The sequence below is a fragment of the Echinops telfairi genome, unplaced genomic scaffold (assembly GCF_000313985.2).
Source record: "Echinops telfairi isolate 266 unplaced genomic scaffold, ASM31398v2 ScPeMD7_11;HRSCAF=52, whole genome shotgun sequence".
Taxonomy (NCBI): domain Eukaryota; kingdom Metazoa; phylum Chordata; class Mammalia; order Afrosoricida; family Tenrecidae; genus Echinops; species Echinops telfairi.
In genome coordinates, this window is record NW_022103908.1 from 39046421 (window position 1) to 39064620 (window position 18200).

Below are 18200 nucleotides of genomic sequence, written 5' to 3' on the forward strand. Positions count from 1 at the left end.
TATGTATGGATTGTGATAAGAGTTGTATGAGGCCCTAATAAAATGATTAGAAAAAAAGAAAAGAAAAGCTAATGGTGCCCGGTTATCCAAAGATGTGGTGTCTTGGGTCTTAAAGGTTTGAACATAAACAAACGACCATCTAGCTGGGAAGCAACAAAGCCCACATGGAAGAAGAACAACAGCTGTGTGATCACAAGGTGTCCATGGGATCAGGCATCAGACATCAAAGACCCAGAACAAACAATCATATCGATGCAAATGAGGGTGAGGACAGAGAGGAGCCCTAAAGCTCATTTGTAGACAATTGGACATCCCTTACAGAAGGGTAACAAGGAAAAGATGAGCCAATCAGGGTGCAGTATAGCACTGACAAGGCATACAACTGTCCTCTACTTCTTTAATGCCCCCCCCCCCCCCACTATCATGACCCTAATTCTACCTTATGAATCTGGCTAGACCAGAGCATGTACACTGGTACAGATAATAGCTCGCACACAGGGAATCCAGGACAAATAAACACACAGAACCAATAATGAGAGTAGGGATACCAGGAGGGAGGGGGTAAGGTGGTGGGAGAAAGGGGAACCAATCACAGTGATCGACATGTAACCACCACCACTACCAGGTGGATGAGCAACAGAAAAGTGGGTGAAGGGAGACAGAGGTCAGTGTAAGACATGGAAAAAATAATAATTTATAAATTATGAAAGGTTCATAAAGGAGGGCGGGTGGGAAGGGAGAAAACAAAATGAGGAGCTCATACCAAAGGCTCAAATAGAAAATGTTTAGGAAATGATGATGGCAACATATGTATAAATGTGCTTGACACAATGGATATATGTATGGATTGTGATAGCTGTAAGAACCCCCACTATAATAATTTTTAAAAAGAAAGAAACTAACAAAAAATAATTTCCAAAACCTAAACAAACAAAATAATGAAATCCATCATTACTGTGAAGCCAGGAGAAAGTTTTTTTAGCTCAACTTTAGTTAGTTATAGGTGCAGTACACAAAGATTGACCAAGCACTGCTATTGGTCCTTTAAGTCTCTGTTTGATTTCATAAAAGATTAGTATAAGAATTACATTTTAAGCCAAATCTGCCACACCACACAAGACCTCTTTAATGTGTTCAAAAGCAAAAATGTGCCTGACCCACCCTCACAAACATGAGAAAAAGCAGGACAGTGAATAAAGAAAACCGAAGAAGCGCTGATGGCTTTGGATTTGGGTGTTGGTGAAGAATATTAAATATTCTGTAGGCTGCCTGAACAACAAACAAATCTATTTTGGAAGAAGTACAGCCAGAATTACATCCTCCCTACAAGCCAGTATGACAAGACTTCGTCTCTTGTACTTCGCCTCTTGTACTTCGCACATGTTATCAGGAGAGACCAGGCTCTGGAGGAAAACATCATGCTTGGTAAAGTAGAGGGTCAGAGATAAAGGGGACAAGCCTCAATGAGATGGATTGGTGCAGTGGCAGCATCATTAGGCTTTAGTACAGCAAGGGTTGTGAGGATGGCACAGGGCCAAGGAGGTGTTTCATTCTGTTGTAAGGTAACTGACTCAGCAGTGACCACAGTACCTGACAGCAGCAACAGAGCAGCAGGCATCCTCCTTGAGTGCTTTGGAATAAGAATATTTATTAGTACTCATCCTGCTTGGTTTTTCAATACACTACAGGTGTCTAGAAGCTAAAAGATGCCTAGTTCCCAAGGCAACAGTCTAGGCTGTTTAACTATGTTGGTGTTACTTGACATATTTCATATCTTGGCCAATTTTCAAAATACTTTTTCTTTCCAATGGACTCTTCTATGTGTACTGTATTCTCATGTTTGAATATGCTAATCGTTTATAATTTGCTCGCTGGGTGAATGTTTAAAATAGGTATTAAGCAACAGTAGCTTTACATTTTATCTGTATAAAGCTATATAATGCAAAAACAATTAGTGTTCATGTAGAAAACAGTACAAAGTCAATCTATTAACCTGGGTGTTGCCTTTAAGGTATCATCAGATTTGGTATATGTAACCAGAAATACTCACTGTGGTAGTTACATAATCGTTTGTCAATTTGAGAAGATTTCGAGCAAAGGGCTGTCAATCAAGATATAACCAATGAGACCTCTATGTGGGCATGGCCTTCCCCTGAGAATTCTGGGAACTCCTGTATTTTCCTACTTGGAGACACCTCTCTGCTCACTCCCTTCGAGATGCTCTACTGACAAGACACATGGCATTACGCTGATAGACCACCTGTCCTGGGAACTGGAGAAGCCACATGGAGACCCCTGCCAGCGCTGAGATGCTTACAACGTCACTGGCCTGTGATCATTGCATGTGTTTCGTGAGTCTGAAGAGGACTTTATAGATTGGTATCGGACCTACAGGCTAATATCGGAATTAAGAGCTTGGATTGGATTGGGTTGGGATGCTTAATGTACAGTTTACTCTTTATATAAAACTCTTTCATACACATATGAGTTTCTATGGATTTATTTCTTTAGTCTACCTGGACTAACACATTAACCTAAAATTATCCTTTGAGTCATTTTTTTCTTTGCTTTTAAAATATATTAAAGTGAGTTTCAGTGTCAATAACCCAGTGTCTTCGCGTTTTGGGGTTTTTTGGTTTTGGAGGTGCTTTTGACAGGTTATGGGGAAAGGGCAATAATTCAATTGCTTTATTACAAGATGAGTGATTTGAAAAATGAGATAACAATGCAGTTACTTAAGGAAACAAATGGCTGTCCTGTTTTTAGAGCTGCAGGCCCTTCTCGGCCTGAGGCTATTTCCTTTGATATCACCCTCTTTCATGCCAGACTGTATCGTAGAAGTGGACCCTGGCGGACTTGGTCCAGCTTTCACCAACTCATTTTTCAGTCTAGATTTCTCTTTTCTCCGTGTTCTTTGCTTCCCCTTCCTTAAAGTGTAGATGTCAAGTTTTAGAAGAAAGGATGCAAGATGCATTTGTTTGCTTATCTGGTTGAGTGGCACAGGGAATCAGACTCTCTTCCTCCACCATGTTCTTCTTCCCCATCAGAAGAGGAGGGCAGTCCAAGTTTACTGTATCTTAGATATCTGTACATTTGTTCCGCTGCTAGTCCGTTTATGGTTTCCGCTGCCCTTGGTGGCACAGTGGGTATGTGCTCCACTGTGCTCCAGAAGATTGGTGTTTCTAACTCCCCAGGGGCTCTGCAAGGAGAGCAGTCCTGGCGATCTGCTGCCTTAAAGATTCCCGCCCAGGAAACCCTGTTCCCCGAGGCAGTTCTCGTCTGTTGTATACGGCTGCCAAGAGTTGGAACCAGCTCAACGGTACACAACTGCAGCAAGAGCCCCATTTACCTACAACTACCCTGCTTTTCTTTGCACTTTTCCCCACAAAGAGATTGGTTATTTCTAGTTATTAGGAGACCTGGTGATGTAGTGCATTACACGTTGGACTGCTAACCACAAGGTTAGCCTATTGAAACCACCTGCTTGCTCTGCAGGAGAAAAGTGAGGCTGTTTAATTCTGTAAAGAGTTATAATCTCAGAAACTCACTGGGGCAGGTCTCCCCTGCCCTCCAGGGTCACTGAGCTCGACGTGATGGCAGTGTTTGAGGTCTAGTTGTTGCTGAGCTCCTCACCTCGATACTGATTCTGGACCTGAATGATGTGGACCCCCACATTGACAGAAGCTCCTTCCCTAGTTGGACTAGTTTCTCCCTGGCCTGCCAGGCACCCCCTTTCCTGCCTAGGCTTGTGCCCCACACCTCTTTGAAATGGATTTCCTGTCCTGTGCTGCTTTTTTGGTAGCACACTCTTAGCAGGCAAGTCAGGGTCCCATTTGGTTACCATTTGGTTAACCTTGGCTGCTTGTTTAAGCTAGAGTGTTGGCCTAATACAGTGATTGGAGGTGCAAGCCTTCCTCCAATATTATCTTGCACATTTTTCAGGATTTTGTCTTTTGTCAAATCTTTTTCTGAATCCCTAAGGTCTTGTCTGAAGGTAGGACCACATCGTGGGGAAGAACATGGCGCTCTGAAGGCTACATGCTAATTATGTGGCTGTGAGCAAGTTGCTTGACATCTCTGAGTCCACATCTGTAAAATAATGTTTCTAGTAAGAGCTGCCTCTGTCAGTTAGGACGAAGTTTACTTAAGAGACATACAAATTACCAGTGGTTTCAACACATTCTTCTCTCTTGTCAGGAAGTCCCAGGGAAGTTGCCCAGCCCTGGTTTGGCAGTTTTGTGGTCAGCAGCTGCCCTCAAGTGACCCAGAATGCCTGCAAAATGGAGAGCAGAGGGAAGACCTCTAAGGGGCCCTGTAGGGAGTCCTTTGGGAGCCTTAGTGATGTAGTGGTGATGTGCTGGACTGCTCCTCAAGCCCCTCTGAGGGAAAAAGATGGAGCTTTCTACTCCATCAGCAGTTGCAGCCTCAGAAACCGAGAGGGAGGTTGCTATGAGTCGGCATTGACTCAATGGCGGTAAGTTTTTGGTTTGATGGGGAGCCCTTCAAAGTAGCATATCCATTAGGTAGAAGTTGGTAACTTGCCTAATACCACAAACACTGGAAAATACAAGTTTTTCGTTGAGTAACCCGAACCAAGATCTGGTTCATGACGAAGATGGCGTGGCTATTGAGGGACTAAGTAGTTGCTGCCGCCTGTGTCGTGCGCTTCCGAGGCGGTAATCCCTGTAAAGTGACCCCACACAGTGACGCCTCAACGAATGCCCGGTATTTTTATGATTGCCTGTGCAAAGGGCCTGAAGGCCAGCCCTTCCTCCCTCCTGTCAGCCTCCACGTGACTCATTTACCTTCTTTCCTAGGAAAGGGGATCTGTTAAAACATCCTCAGAACAGAAACTTACAGAAACAACCTGTTGGAAAACCATTCATCTTTGTAGAAGTGCTTTCAGCTTTTTAGCAAATTAGCAATTCTCAACATTTGTAGAGCTGTTAACAGCCTTTTCACTTGGACTGTGCTGGGTTTCAACCACCGGCCTGTGGTTAGCAGCCTAACACTTAATCCACAGTGCCACCAAGGGGCTTATTGGATTCTTTGACTTGTTTCCCTTTTTATTCCCTTTGAAAATTCACTTCATGGAAGCTTTATTTAAATTTGTGTTACACTTCACAATGTAACAATGTAAATGTATTGCCTTGGGGTGATACAGAATGAAGATTAGAAATGATTTTACTAAACACGTAGCCTTTTGCGTCACTAAACGCCAAGTTTGTACATACTTCATGTCAGTGCAACTTTATTTTTCTATATATACCCATCCTGTAGTGAATTTTACAATGTACATAATAAAGCTTTGTTGTATCATAGCAAGAGAAGTGGTCGATCCCCCTGTTTCTTGTCCTTTAAGTACCATCGCCTGCCTTTTATCCAGATAATCCAGGTTCTGATTAAGCCAGAAAGGAGAAGGAAATGTTAGTTGGAACCAATCTAGGCTAAAGTACTGAATCTCATGTACATATTAGAAAGGCCTGTGATTCCATTTTATTTTGAATTAGTGAAGGTCCACAGAGCAGAACGATTTTCCATCCAACAATTCATAGACGTTTGTTTCATCTCAGTCAGTGCAATGCAGCATCCCTTCTCCCACTGCCTCCCTGTTTCTTGCTTCTAGTCCTTCTCCTTACTTAACCCTTCTGAGCTTTGTCCTTGGACCATGCTGCCCTTTTGATCTCAAATGGTTGATTGTTCTAAAGTGTGCACCTCACAAGTGTTATTGGCCTACTTACCGCCAGCCTGTGGTTTGGCTGAAAATTGAGATAGGAATGAGTTCAATTCCAGACCTAGAATTGGAAAATTTTTATATTGTTTTAAAACAATAAATCACCTGTAACTTTTAAATCTTTTACTTTATTCATAATTTTCTTGCACAACTTTTTTCTTTCTATGGGGATTTCTTAAAAATACGTACATGACTGTTATTGTTAGTTGACATCATGTCAGTTACCCCTGTGTGCAGAGTAGAATTAACAGCTTCCTAGGGAAGCAGATCATCAGGCCTGGCTTCTAAGGCTCCCTGGGACGGTTCAAACAGACAACTGAGCTAGAGTCTTTGCTTCACCCCGGCCATCCAGACACCTCACGTACACATAGATGTGTAGACAACTATCCACATGGGCTGTGCCTAGGAAAGCGTACACAAAAATCAAAATGGTTTTGTTGGGATGGTAAGATGTTAAGTGTTTACATGTGTACTTGTTTGCTTATTTTAAAAAACAATTATAAGTGAAAATTAATCAAATTATAGGATATTTAAAATACTTGAAAATCTAGTTCATTCTACATTAAACCCCAGAAGCATATCAAATTTAAGCAACAGTTGAGATGAAAGTATTCAACATTGTTAAAAATGTGTTTACCTGTAACAGTGAAGTAACATTAGTGGAGTGCAATTAAGGAATAATGAGTAGACTTGCTCAATTTTACATTTTCATTCTTTAGAAATTTTGTGTTGAACATCCTTGAGGGCAGCAATGTTTGTATATTGGACCTGTCTTCTCTTTGCTCTTTTTCTCCCCTATTATTTCTTAACTTCCGCACTAGTGATTTAAACAAAAAAATTAAGTAGATCTCCCTCTTTTAAAAAAAGCATAATTAAAATTATCTCTGAAATAACTGGACACTACTGGATTTGGAAAATAAATATCATGCTCAGGGTTAACTGAGTTATACTTTTTGTTAGGAAACAGATTTTAAAGTCATGTAATTAAGAGATAAATTGTAATTGTCTCATTTAATATCCAAATCAGTACTTTTTTCTAAAATAAGTAGTAAACTAAATAAAATTAGCATTTGCTTGTTATATGTAAGATGCTTAACATTATACTTTTTTGAACATTTTAAACGTAGGTCATTTATAACAGCTTAAAGGATTTATATCATAGAAACTCTTGAAACTATTGTGTGTTTCTATTAAGAGACCGTGGGAGTGCAATTACCTCTTGATAAATTATCTTGGGCAATTAAAAATATTTATCTTAGCTATTTCCCTCTTCCCAGTATACTTTCGTTTATCACTATTCTCTGGTGTTTATAGAAACAAATTTTAATAGTAGCTTAAGCAAAATATGATTAGGAAGACAATTCTGCTACAGAAGAGGCTGTTATAGACTTCAAAGCTAAATACAAATAATTTCTAAGTTACGTGTTGTTCTGGATCATTTGGATTGCATTGTTGCTTTATTAGTAAGGATAATTATGATACACTATAATTTTAATCTTGACTGGCATCTTGTAACTCCAGATCTTGACAGAAGCCCTGCCAAGTAATCATAGCTGTCTCCATTCTGAGAAGAACTTCGAAGACCAAAGAATTTAAGGATCTTGCTTCATTTAAGGTTCATTATTAATTAGGGATATATTTGAGATTTCTTTATCTGATACCTGGGAGCCTCAAAATTTTGTGGAAAATTGGAATGAAAGATAAAGGAATTTTTCCATGAATTTTTTGAAGCCCACTCATATCAATCCTGATCAAATTTAATTGGCTGATAAAATCGCTGCAGTGAAGATTTTCTTGATGTTGATTTTTTACATAATAGCCCAAGGAATTAATCCCATGCATTTTTAACTAAGACAAATAAAAGTGTTTGCCTGTAGAAACTTAAGATAATTTTTGTTTCTTACCGTATTTCATCACAGTGTCAAGCATGCATTTGTTCAGATCCCTTGGTTCTGTTCATATCTAAGTAGGAATTTACTGTTGTGTCTCTTGTTGAATGGTTGTAAGGCGGGTATACTCTTAGACTATAAAGGCAGTGAGCGGGCACTGATGGCCAATGCCTAATCCAAATATGGGCTGTATGAAATACTTTACATATAACTCCAGATCTTGACAGAAGCCCTGCCAAGTAATCATAGCTGTCTCCATTCTGAGAAGAACATCGAAGACCAAAGAATTTAAGGATCTTGCTTCATTTAAGGTCATGTAGCCAGGAAGTGGAAGTTCCTGGAACCTCTGTCTGACTCCAGAGCCTGAGCACATTCAACTGTGCCATACTTTTTCTCATGTTCGTTGTGACTTGTACAGGTCATAAAGAAATTGAGTCACTTCTACAAACCTGATACATGAACATCTAGGTTTACCAAGAAGAGAATTTTAAGATTTTCTGTACTTTTTTTTGAGGTGATTCAATCAACTCATGTTCTTTAGTGACATAACACAGCATTTAAAAAGATTATCTCTTCTAAAATTCAATCTCCATGTATATTTTAGTACTACTTGTATTATGAGATCATGTCAAGTGAGATAAACCTACTTTGCGAGAGCCTGTGTTGTACCAAGTTCTAGGTATCTGAGGTACCAGTAGTCTGCAGAACCAGACCTTCCCTGCCAGCTCCAGAACTGCCATCCTGGGCTTTCAGATCGCTCACTAACCGGTGATATATGGTACATAAATCAAACCTTTAAGGCAATTTCTTCATCTGTAAAGGTCATTGACAGGATTGAGATAATTCACATTCAGAGCATCTGCCGTATAGTAAACACCTAATAAATAGTACCGTTTTTTATCCTAAAAATAGCATGTGAGTGTAAGTACAGACTGGTTAGACTAGGGCCCGGTGTTGGTGTCCTAACTGTGGGTTGTTGGTTCAAACCTACCAGCCACCATGTGGGAGAAAGATGAGGGTGACTGTCTGGTCTTGGAACCCCTGTAAAGGGTCACTATGCACCACCATCCACTGGATGGCTGTGTCCTTTTTGCCCAGTCTGAAAGAGTAGTCATCCCTGTATCACACACAAGTTCTCTAAGGGTTTTCCTTTCATAGTGTTCTGCACACTGTCACATAAATTTAAAATGTCATAAAAACCATAACCATATTTTTATTTTTCACCTTTTAAGGATAGTGTAAGAAGCCTAGTGTGGGATTATTTCCAGTAACAAACACGTACACGTTTGGCTCATAGCAACTCTAGTAGCTTTGTTGCAGTATTTATTTTTGAGGGAAAGATTTGAGAAGAAATTCTTGGGTACTACAAACAAAAATATGATGACATCTTCACTCTGACTTTATACATTTTCTGTGATTCTCCAGCTTTCTGAAGGGAAGCTATTGTCATTTGTTTTTAGAAAATAATAAAATTAAAAACTAGAAATGTCTAGATTTATTACAGCATTTAGTTTCTTGAATATGTAAATCTAAGTGCAACTAACTTTGAGTTAAGAAAGAATCATTTATAAAGTTACACAAGAGTAATCATTCAAGTTAATCCCCCCCCCCCTCTTAAAATTGCTTTAGGGCAATGTGAATTAGCAAAGACTTAAGAAAGAATTAAATATATCCAGTGATGATTTTTTTTTTGTTGAGATGTACATTTAAAACATTCAAACCTTTCTTTAAATAGTGGTTTTTAGTTATAATCATTTTTTAGTAACAGTTAAATTGTCTTTCTGTGACTTGATGCGAAACCTTATTGGTCAGACTTCTGAGAGATTTGTTCATTTATATCTCCTGGAAAGGATAATGTCAAGACTGTTTATACTATCTGGGATAAAATCTTGTTAGAGAAAAACCTTGCTTTGATGTGAAATCACTACCATATTTTTCACGATCAAAATCCAAATGCCAAGGAAAAGCCACCTCTCAAAAGCTGGAGAGGTTTACACAGAAACAATGTAATTGCCATGACTGCTAAAATACATTTACCCTCCCTCCATATTTATATTCCTCTAAATCTAAATCAAGTCATTTGGAAGTAAAGTACATAAGAGATAATATGATGTTTTAAAAGACATGTTTTTTGTCTTGATATGCATAGAAGATTGTGAAGATAGTGTGTTCTTTTTTTTTTAAAGTAAGTTGTAAAATATATTTTATACAAGTAGATTTTTAAAGGTTTCTTGACAGAGTGTCCAGCTAAGAACTCTTAGCTGTTGTACCTGGAAGTCAGGTATAATTCTGGAAATGCATTGCTAGTTTTACAAGTTTAATCTGAGCTTTTACGCATAATGAAACTGTTGACATGTGTGCTCATTAAAACCAGATAACCACAGTCAAGTTTTTAGAAATCCTATGTGGATGTTTATGAAAATAAAGATAACAATCTTAATGGAGTTGGTTTAAAGAAACACATTTAGAATTTGTTCTTAGAAACTAAAGTGGCATGGTGTAATTATTTCTGGAGAAAAGTGCGCTTAAATTCAAAGCTAAATCACTGGATTATTTCCTTGAGACAGTAATTCATAAAATTTAATCAGCTGGGGGGTAGGGGGAATGCTGCTTCTTTAGCATAAAGAACTTAAAACTTTGGGAGTCTGAGATTTTGTATCAAGGTAAATATTAAAGAGAATCAATGAAGTTTTTAAAATAAGAATGTTATTTAGTGGTATTCATTTAATATTTTGACCTTGGAAAAACCAACAGATAGATATTCAGGGTGATTCTGAAAACTAGGTGCTATGTTGGAGCTCACCCTGCAATGCCATGAGTCTGCTGACTTTGCCCACTTCTCAGACCGGCCCGTGTTACTCTAGCCTCTGATCAACTCCCTCTGTCAGTGCATATAATACTGTGCGAAATTATCAAGTGGCACTCATCGTTTTTTAAGCTGACACATTTAACTTCTTGTTAAAATTATTAGTACAAGCAAAGAAGCTAGCATCACCTTTTTACCCACTCTTTCCTTTTATTGTCATTAATATGTTTTCTAGGAATTGTTAGCAAATTATCAATTGAGCTATAATTCTAATATGAAATACAAGAAATAAGTTTTGGGTGCCTGCCATTAAAAATTAAACCAGTACCTTCCTACAGTCTCATTTTGCTGCACTATAGCTTTGTTTTAATAAATCTGCACACGTACTCCCAGTGGCTAACCATGCCAGTTCAGTTTCTTTTGATATTTGCCATAACTAGAAAGAATTGTAAATCTCACAGCCTCTTAAAATATTTTATTACCATTTACTTGAGTGCACGAAAGATAACATGTACATGCTTGATCGTGATGCTGCAAGTACCCGAGACATTCTGATGGAAAGACAGTTTGAGGAGAAATAAACAAGTAGCGAAAGCATTCAGTCTTTATTTACAATATGTCGATCTCTGTGTTTTCATTTTAGGTGTAAGAGTCTCATCAGCAGGAACACCCATAGAAGGACGTGATTAGCGATAGGATTTACATACCGTTAGCTCCCAGTCATTGATTAGCAGTCGGGCTAGGGCTCTGTAGTACAGAGCCTGCTGGGCATGTTGTTAGGGATGCCTTTGATGCTGCTGTTATCCGAAGCTTGCTGGCTGCATGCTTGCTGCTTTGTTCTAGATGCAGGTGATTACTTGATAAAATGAAGTGCATCGCTGTGAACAATTGACCCTTTGGAACAATCCAGGCTGGTCAGCAGTCTAAAACCACACTTTAAAGCCATCATTATAGCTTCAAACTTAAGAGTTTCCAAGGTGCAGACAAAGGTGTTGTCTTCCTTTAGTACAAGTCGAGTGCCATTTTCAGACTTTATGAAGTATTTAAATTGAATAATATTAGATGATATTGAAAACTCCTCTGGAAATCCATCCAGCCTGCTTTTGGATACCAACACAATGCGAGATTTTATTTTTGATATGAAATCAGGAGCATTACAGAAGATTCTCAGTCCTTGAGAGCGGTCGTGGTTGTCTGTTATTTCCAAGAAAGTCGTCTCTCTGGGTGTTAGCTGTTCTTTTTCCCACCTGGATTTCACTTCTTCTGCCAGTCCTTTCAGCTGAAAGAATTCAGCTTCTTGTGCCAGAAGTTGATTTTCTCGAAACCCTTCAGGCAGCAAAAGTTCTCCATTTCGTAGGAAGTTTAGGACATGCCTGAAGAGGAGCCCATCTCTGTCTATGAAGTAATGACCGTCCGCGTCAAACGGGCAGGGGATTTTCCCGTTCGCTATCCCTTCCAGGACAGTGTCGGGGTACTTGGTCAGGGTTTGCTTTTGGGTAATGTATAAATACCCACCAACGTTGAGGGTCAGCACGGTGGACTTGCGGTTCTTTCCTTGGTCAGCCTCTTCTGTACTGTTGTGGGTCCCCTCACAGTCCTCTTCCCTTTCTCTCCGGTTCATTTTACGCTCCATTTTCTGAAGACGCTGTTGCAGCTGGCTCCTCCCGGCTTGGAGATTTTTAAAACAGAAACACCACCACACAGCACGCCTTTATTCAGCCCAGCCTGGTGATGGAATGGAAAGGCTGGCAGCCTCGCCTGCGCTGTCAGCTGGGTTTTGCAGTAGGTGGCGTGTCAGCTGTGCAAGCAGGAGCTTTCTGGAGTAAGACGGGAAAGATCATTTGCATTTAACTGTGTCAGGGAAGGGATTTGTTGTGAAAGGCTTTTCACATACAGTCTTTCACACACGAAAGTTACTCAGACTGAATGGGATTTCTTCTTGCTGGCTAAGCTAGCTGTTCAAGATGTTTCATTCTCCAGCTTAGCCGATACCTGAATATCTTTCACGTTATCGTTTACACAGGAAGGCTTAATACTGAACAGTAGTCATCTGTTAGAAAATAATGTATATTGAAATAGTATCTTTTTTTAAAGTAAATCATAAATAGATTACCTGAGGAGAAAGGAACTAGGGCTGTGGGCTTTTCTTCCCTGTGGAAAATCACACGTTGCATAGTGGTGTAGGCATTTTTGAGAAGCAAATAAGAATATTTAAACCTGACACAGCACTTAAATCTAATTGGATTTGCCTGTGATTCTGATATTAGGCTCTTCAGTAAATGAGGAAAAGATTTCTTAGGTTCTTTAACAATAGATTCTTTTATTGTTTCTTTTAATCTTAAATTTTTATTTTTTAATTATTATTTTTAAGACAGGAAGGCATTGCAGTAATCATTTACTTTTTGGTCAAGATTTCCTATGGAAAATTTGTAAACTCAAGCCATTCTTGTGTCACTCTACACCTGCTTTGTTGCTAAACAAAGACTTGCAGAAAATACAGAGCGAGAGAGAATAGAAGAGAAAGAGCTGAAGGTTCTCAGTACTGAGTGTAGAATAGTCTAGGATAAGTGTAGTTAGTGCACTCTCTTCCCATCCTGTTCTCTGCTTTAAATGTTCACAGATGGGTAGAAAAAGAATGGAAGCTTTTGAAAAGAAAAAACAACCTGAGAGTTGAAACCGTTTGAGGGTGGTGCCTTCCTCTCTCACATGCCTTTCATGGCAAGTTAGGGATCTGAGCTTTTCCTTTTAGAATTTAAAGGCCAAGCAGTAAAAAATGTGGATGCTGTCTCCCAAAACTTTTATTGTACTAGTGCATCTGCTAAAGTATCCTGAGGAAATGCATTGTTTTTTAAATTGTACTTCAGCTTTTCGATTAAGTTGATTTATATTTCTGTATCATCAAAAGTATTTTTTATTCACCTCTATGTTGCTAGAAATATTGGGATAACATTCTGAAAAGATCTGCCTTTCATTTTCTTTAAATACTGTTGGATTTTTTCTTCAAATATAAAAATCCCATTTGTAAGTAGAGCCGAGTCCCACTCTTGGGGACCCTGCAGGGCCGAGTGGAACTGTCTTGTCTCATAGGTTCCAAGGCTGCATCTTTTTTTATTTATTTATTTATTTTTATTTTTTTTTAACATTTTATTAGGGGCTCATACAACTGTTATCCCAATCCATACACACATCAATTGTGTAAAGCGTATTTGTACATCATTTCTCAAAACATTTTCTCTCCATTTAAACCCCCGACATTAGGTCCTCATTTTTCCCCTCCCTCCCCGCTCCCCCCTCCCACATGAGCCCTTGATAGTTTATAAATTGGTATTTTGTCATATCTTGCCCTGTCCAACGTCTCCCTTCATCCACTTTTCGGTTGTCTGTCCCCCAGGGAGGAGGTCACACACAGTTCCATGTAATCGGTTCCCTCTTTCCTACCCATTCTCCCTTTACCCTCCCTGTTTTGCCACTCACACCACTGGTCCTATAGGGCTCATCCATCCTGGATTCCCTGTATTTTCAGTTCCTATCTGTACCAGTGTACCTCCTCTGGTCTAGCCAGTCTTGCAAGATAGAATTCGAGTCATGGTAGTGGGAGCGGGGAGGAAACCTTTAGGAACTAGAGGAAGGTTGTATTTCTCATCATTGTTACATCACATCGCACCCTGACTGGCTCATCTCCTCCCCGAGACCCCTCTGCAAGGGGATCTCCAGTGGCCTACTAATGGGCTTTGGATCTCCACTCCACACTCCCCCCATCATTCACTATGGTAAGATTTTTTGTTCTGATGATGCCTTACACCTGATCCCTTCGACACCTCGTGGTTGCATAGGCTGGTGTGCTTTTTCCATGTGGGCTTTGTTGCTTCTGAGCTTGATGGCTGCTTGATTACCTTCAAGCCTTTAAGACCCCAGACGCTATACTTTTTGATAGCCGGGCACCCAAGGCTGCATCTTTATGGAAGCCGGCTGCCTCCTCTTTCTCCAGCAGGCTGCTGGTGAGTTCAGACCTCCAGCCTTTGCTTGGCAGCTGGCCAGCCATTTGAAGTACAGCATCACCAGGCATCCTGAGATTTTGCTCAGAAGCCATGAAATTCAGCCTCCTCATGTTACCAAAGTTAAAATTGCAGTCTAGAGAATTTTTAGTGTTGCACCTAGAACTTTACAGCTTATTAATGACAAAGCCAACACGCAGACTAAAGCTTCCCCTTAGTCCCACATGATGCAGAAGTCTGCTCTTATATTCTAACAGTTTCATGTGTGTCTTTGATTTATTTGCAACCAAACCTTTTCTATAGCTGTGACATAAAAATAATACTGGCAAGACTTTTTGGTTTGGGGTGCTACTTTGAAACTATAGTTATGAAATTCTAACATTTCCCTTACAAGTTTAGTCACCTGCACGTGAGTAGTACCATCTAGAAGGGAAATGAGCTAGGTCATAACAATTTCATTCGTAAATCACCATGGGAATTAGTGCAGCCTCACTATGTAGTGATGCTGACTGCGCTGTCCTTGCCTTGGTGTGTTTGTGTGATGGACTTGAGCATAGTACACTGCTGCAGCTCCCTCCTCGCCCTCGCGGATTCTTGCTGACAGATGGATGCCTTCTTGTGGAATCCTCATCCTGAGTACTGCTAGGAGTGGAAAGGGGGTCCTGCTACAAGTGGGACAACAGACCAGTGCAGCCATTATTCTGGAGCCACCAGATCCCCCTTCACTCACTTATGGCTACTTTCTGCTGCCCCGTTTTCAAAACAACTGAGGTGTGTTCTTGGTGTCTGCCACTTTACCAGGACAGACCCTGAGCCATCCTATCACATCCCCTTAACTCTTGATTACTCTCTCTCACTTTGGACTTCACTGGGTGGCCTTGGCCTGTGCACACCTGGCACATAGGTTTTGTTTGGCTCTTGTAACCTGGAAGCAATCGTGTTGCTGAAGCCTCATGATTGTGCCTGAATGTGTATTTGTGTGAACCCATAGAACTTTTGTGTGCCCCCTGGTTCCCAACTTGCAGTCCTAGAAAAAAGGAGAGCTTTCTTATCCCCGTTACAACAAGAAGATGGCATCTCATGGGAATTGCAGGTGTTCATGGAGCATTTTTGCCTGTATGAGGACCTGTGATCAGGTCAGCACAGCCCTCTTTGGTGTGAGGTGCCATCAGGTCAGTGCTGACTCCTAACCATCCCGTATGGCAGAGAAGAGTTGCCCCCAGGGTTTTCTTGGTTGGAATGTTTGCAGAAGCAGTGCTCCAGGTCTTTCTCCCGTGGTATGGCTGGTGTGTTCAAACCAGCCTTTCTGTTTGTAGCCCCAAACTTCACCACGGCACTCCCAGGACTCCTTTAACACAGCCCTAAAACTACAAAAAATGGTGCCTGAGTCCCTAGACCAAGAGAGACCATATTTCTCTGTCTCACTGCAGATACAAGCTTGCAAAAGATGAGCTCACCTATGCCATCCCTGTGATCACTAACTTCAGGATTGCCCACCCACCTTTGTCAGCAGAAACAGAAGGGCTGGTCATTAGAATTAGATCACTGTATGTTAACCCACAAACAAACAAACAAACAAACGTCAAACTCGATTCCCACTATCATGACCCTGTAGGACAGGGTGGAACTACCCTTGTGGGTTTCTGAGATTGTAGGAGAAAGCATCGTCTTTCTCTTAAGGAGTTACCTGGTGGTTTGAAACTGCTGACCTGGCCACTAGCAGCCCAATGAGCAACCAGTGCTCCATCTGTAATTAGGCATTAAACAAGGACTCTTCAGCCAACTGAGAATCTGAACAATGCTATTGTCAAGTCCATGGCTGAGTATATTTTATAGGTGATTAGATCCAGTGCCCCAGATGCTGGCAAAATCTTTCACTATGAGGTAATACCACTCTCTGCAATAGGGAGACTTTCTTCTAGGCCAGCGGAAGATGTTTCCATCTTTTATACCAACTTCTAGTGGGAAGTGAGGTCATTACCCTGTTTATATACCAGTGATAATTCCAATGCCTTTCCCATGGGAAAGTAGTGGAACACCTTTTGTGGTTGGGAGATGAAACAGGTCACTGGCAGACCACTCTTCTGTGAATTCAAGCACTTCTTTGCTAGGAAAGGGGGTCTTGGAGCTACTTGTAATCAGAATGCAGTGCTCTGTACCTACAGGCTCCACCTCTGCTGAATCTCTGTGGTGGTTTTCATCTTTTGGTTTCTATGCTGTTCTTTTGAAATGATCCTGTATTTCTACCCTGGACTTCCACATGTTTTTTCAAGTTTTTCTTGTATCTTTCTTCCTCGTTTGAACGTGATGTCCAGTTACCTGATATCATGATGATATATTATTTATTACCTGTTCCATTTCTGAAAATTGACTAATCTTTAGCCACCTGAAATTTATGCCCTCCTGATTCTTCTCTGCCTTGACCCAAACTAACACAGCCTCCCTATACTTTTCACAAAACTGGTTCTCTTTTTTAATCTATGGCTTACTTTGTCACCAATACCACCTCTCCATACATACCACAAAACCTAACCCCTTGCTGTTGAGCCTATTCCCGCTTGTGTGTTTAGTGTAGAACTCCATAGGGTTTTCAATGGCTCCAGTCAAGTAGATCAATCAGGACTTTCTTCTGAGGCCCTTCCAGTGGGTTTGAACCTCCAACCTTTCAGATAGTAGCTGAACTGTTAACCATTTGCATCACCCATGACTCCTGCTACTTCCTGACCTCCTGTGTTAATAGCGTTCAACAATCGTTTTGATGTTCAGTTGTGATTATTGTAGTTTCTTTTGCATGTTAAAAAGTAAATTACACAGTATAGTACATTGACACATTTTTAGGATTGAAGTTGTTTTTTTCTTTCATGTTAACCTAGTTGTATCGGAAGGTCAAAACTAGTTTTATTTTGAAATGTTATGATTATCTGTTTCATGTGATACCTGGTCTTGGTACTCTACTAACACAACTGCATTTCAGCGACCTTAACTGATTTACTAGAGTGTCTCACAAACAAGGGAGAGAGGTTGAATCTCCTTACAGCTCATCACACATAACTCTTCTCAGGGTGATCGTGTGACTATAGGATTCCAGCCAGGTGATTATCCTTATAAACATGTTACAGTGCTCAATTAAGTTGTCTGTGCTACTTTCCCAGATATTTAGCCCTATTTGGAGAATAGAAAAGAATAAAGCAAAAAGAACACAAATAAAGATGACAGTTAAAGCAAGAAAAGGAAAGGGAGGGCCCTCAAGTAAAATTCCATTCTGCATATTATTTTCTGCTCACTATTGAGGTAATCTTGAAAACAATCACATTAACTCAGACTTTATATATACTGGGGCAAAAGAGTGTTTCAGGGAAAGTTACATTTTATTGTTTTATAAGCAGAAATCATGCCTTACATTTCAAAATGAGTTTTCTTAAAGTGTGTCTGATGCATTATTCTTCACTGGAAATTTTATTGTAACCTGATGAGCAAAGCACTTTTATGGGCCATCAAATGAGCTTTGAAATTACATTGTTATACGGAGCTTATATTTATAGTGCTATTTGGCAAAATAGAATTTTAGCTTCTCTTTGGGAAGAAGATAAGTTTATAAAACTACCTGCAAAACAACAACAACAAACTACCTGCAATCTTAAAATGAGGAACATGACTTTGCACATACCCCTGTAGAGGTAGTATTGTTTTGAATATCAATGACCACAGAGAAACTCCGCCTCTAAGTGTTGTCCCTACCCCTGTTCCGCCTGCTGTCCTTTTCTCATGTGTCTCTC

The 18200-nt window shown here is 40.1% G+C and overlaps 2 protein-coding genes across 2 annotated transcripts in view; one reads left to right on the forward strand and one right to left on the reverse strand.

Annotated features, from left to right (window-relative positions):
* Window positions 1-18200, forward strand: part of GTF2F2 (general transcription factor IIF subunit 2) — a 210755-nt gene that overhangs the window by 89125 nt on the left and 103430 nt on the right. The gene's annotated exons all lie outside the window — the stretch shown is intronic.
* Window positions 10840-12150, reverse strand: KCTD4 (potassium channel tetramerization domain containing 4). The gene has a single exon (XM_004707922.2). It carries the CDS (start codon window positions 12060-12062, stop codon window positions 11283-11285), a length of 780 nt encoding a protein of 259 aa, XP_004707979.1. The 5' UTR covers window positions 12063-12150; the 3' UTR covers window positions 10840-11282.

Excerpts from the sequence above, each read along its gene's own strand:
- KCTD4 (XM_004707922.2), bottom strand. The coding sequence starts at position 12,062 with ATGGAGCGTAAAATGAACCGGAGAGAAAGGGAAGAGGACTGTGAGGGG.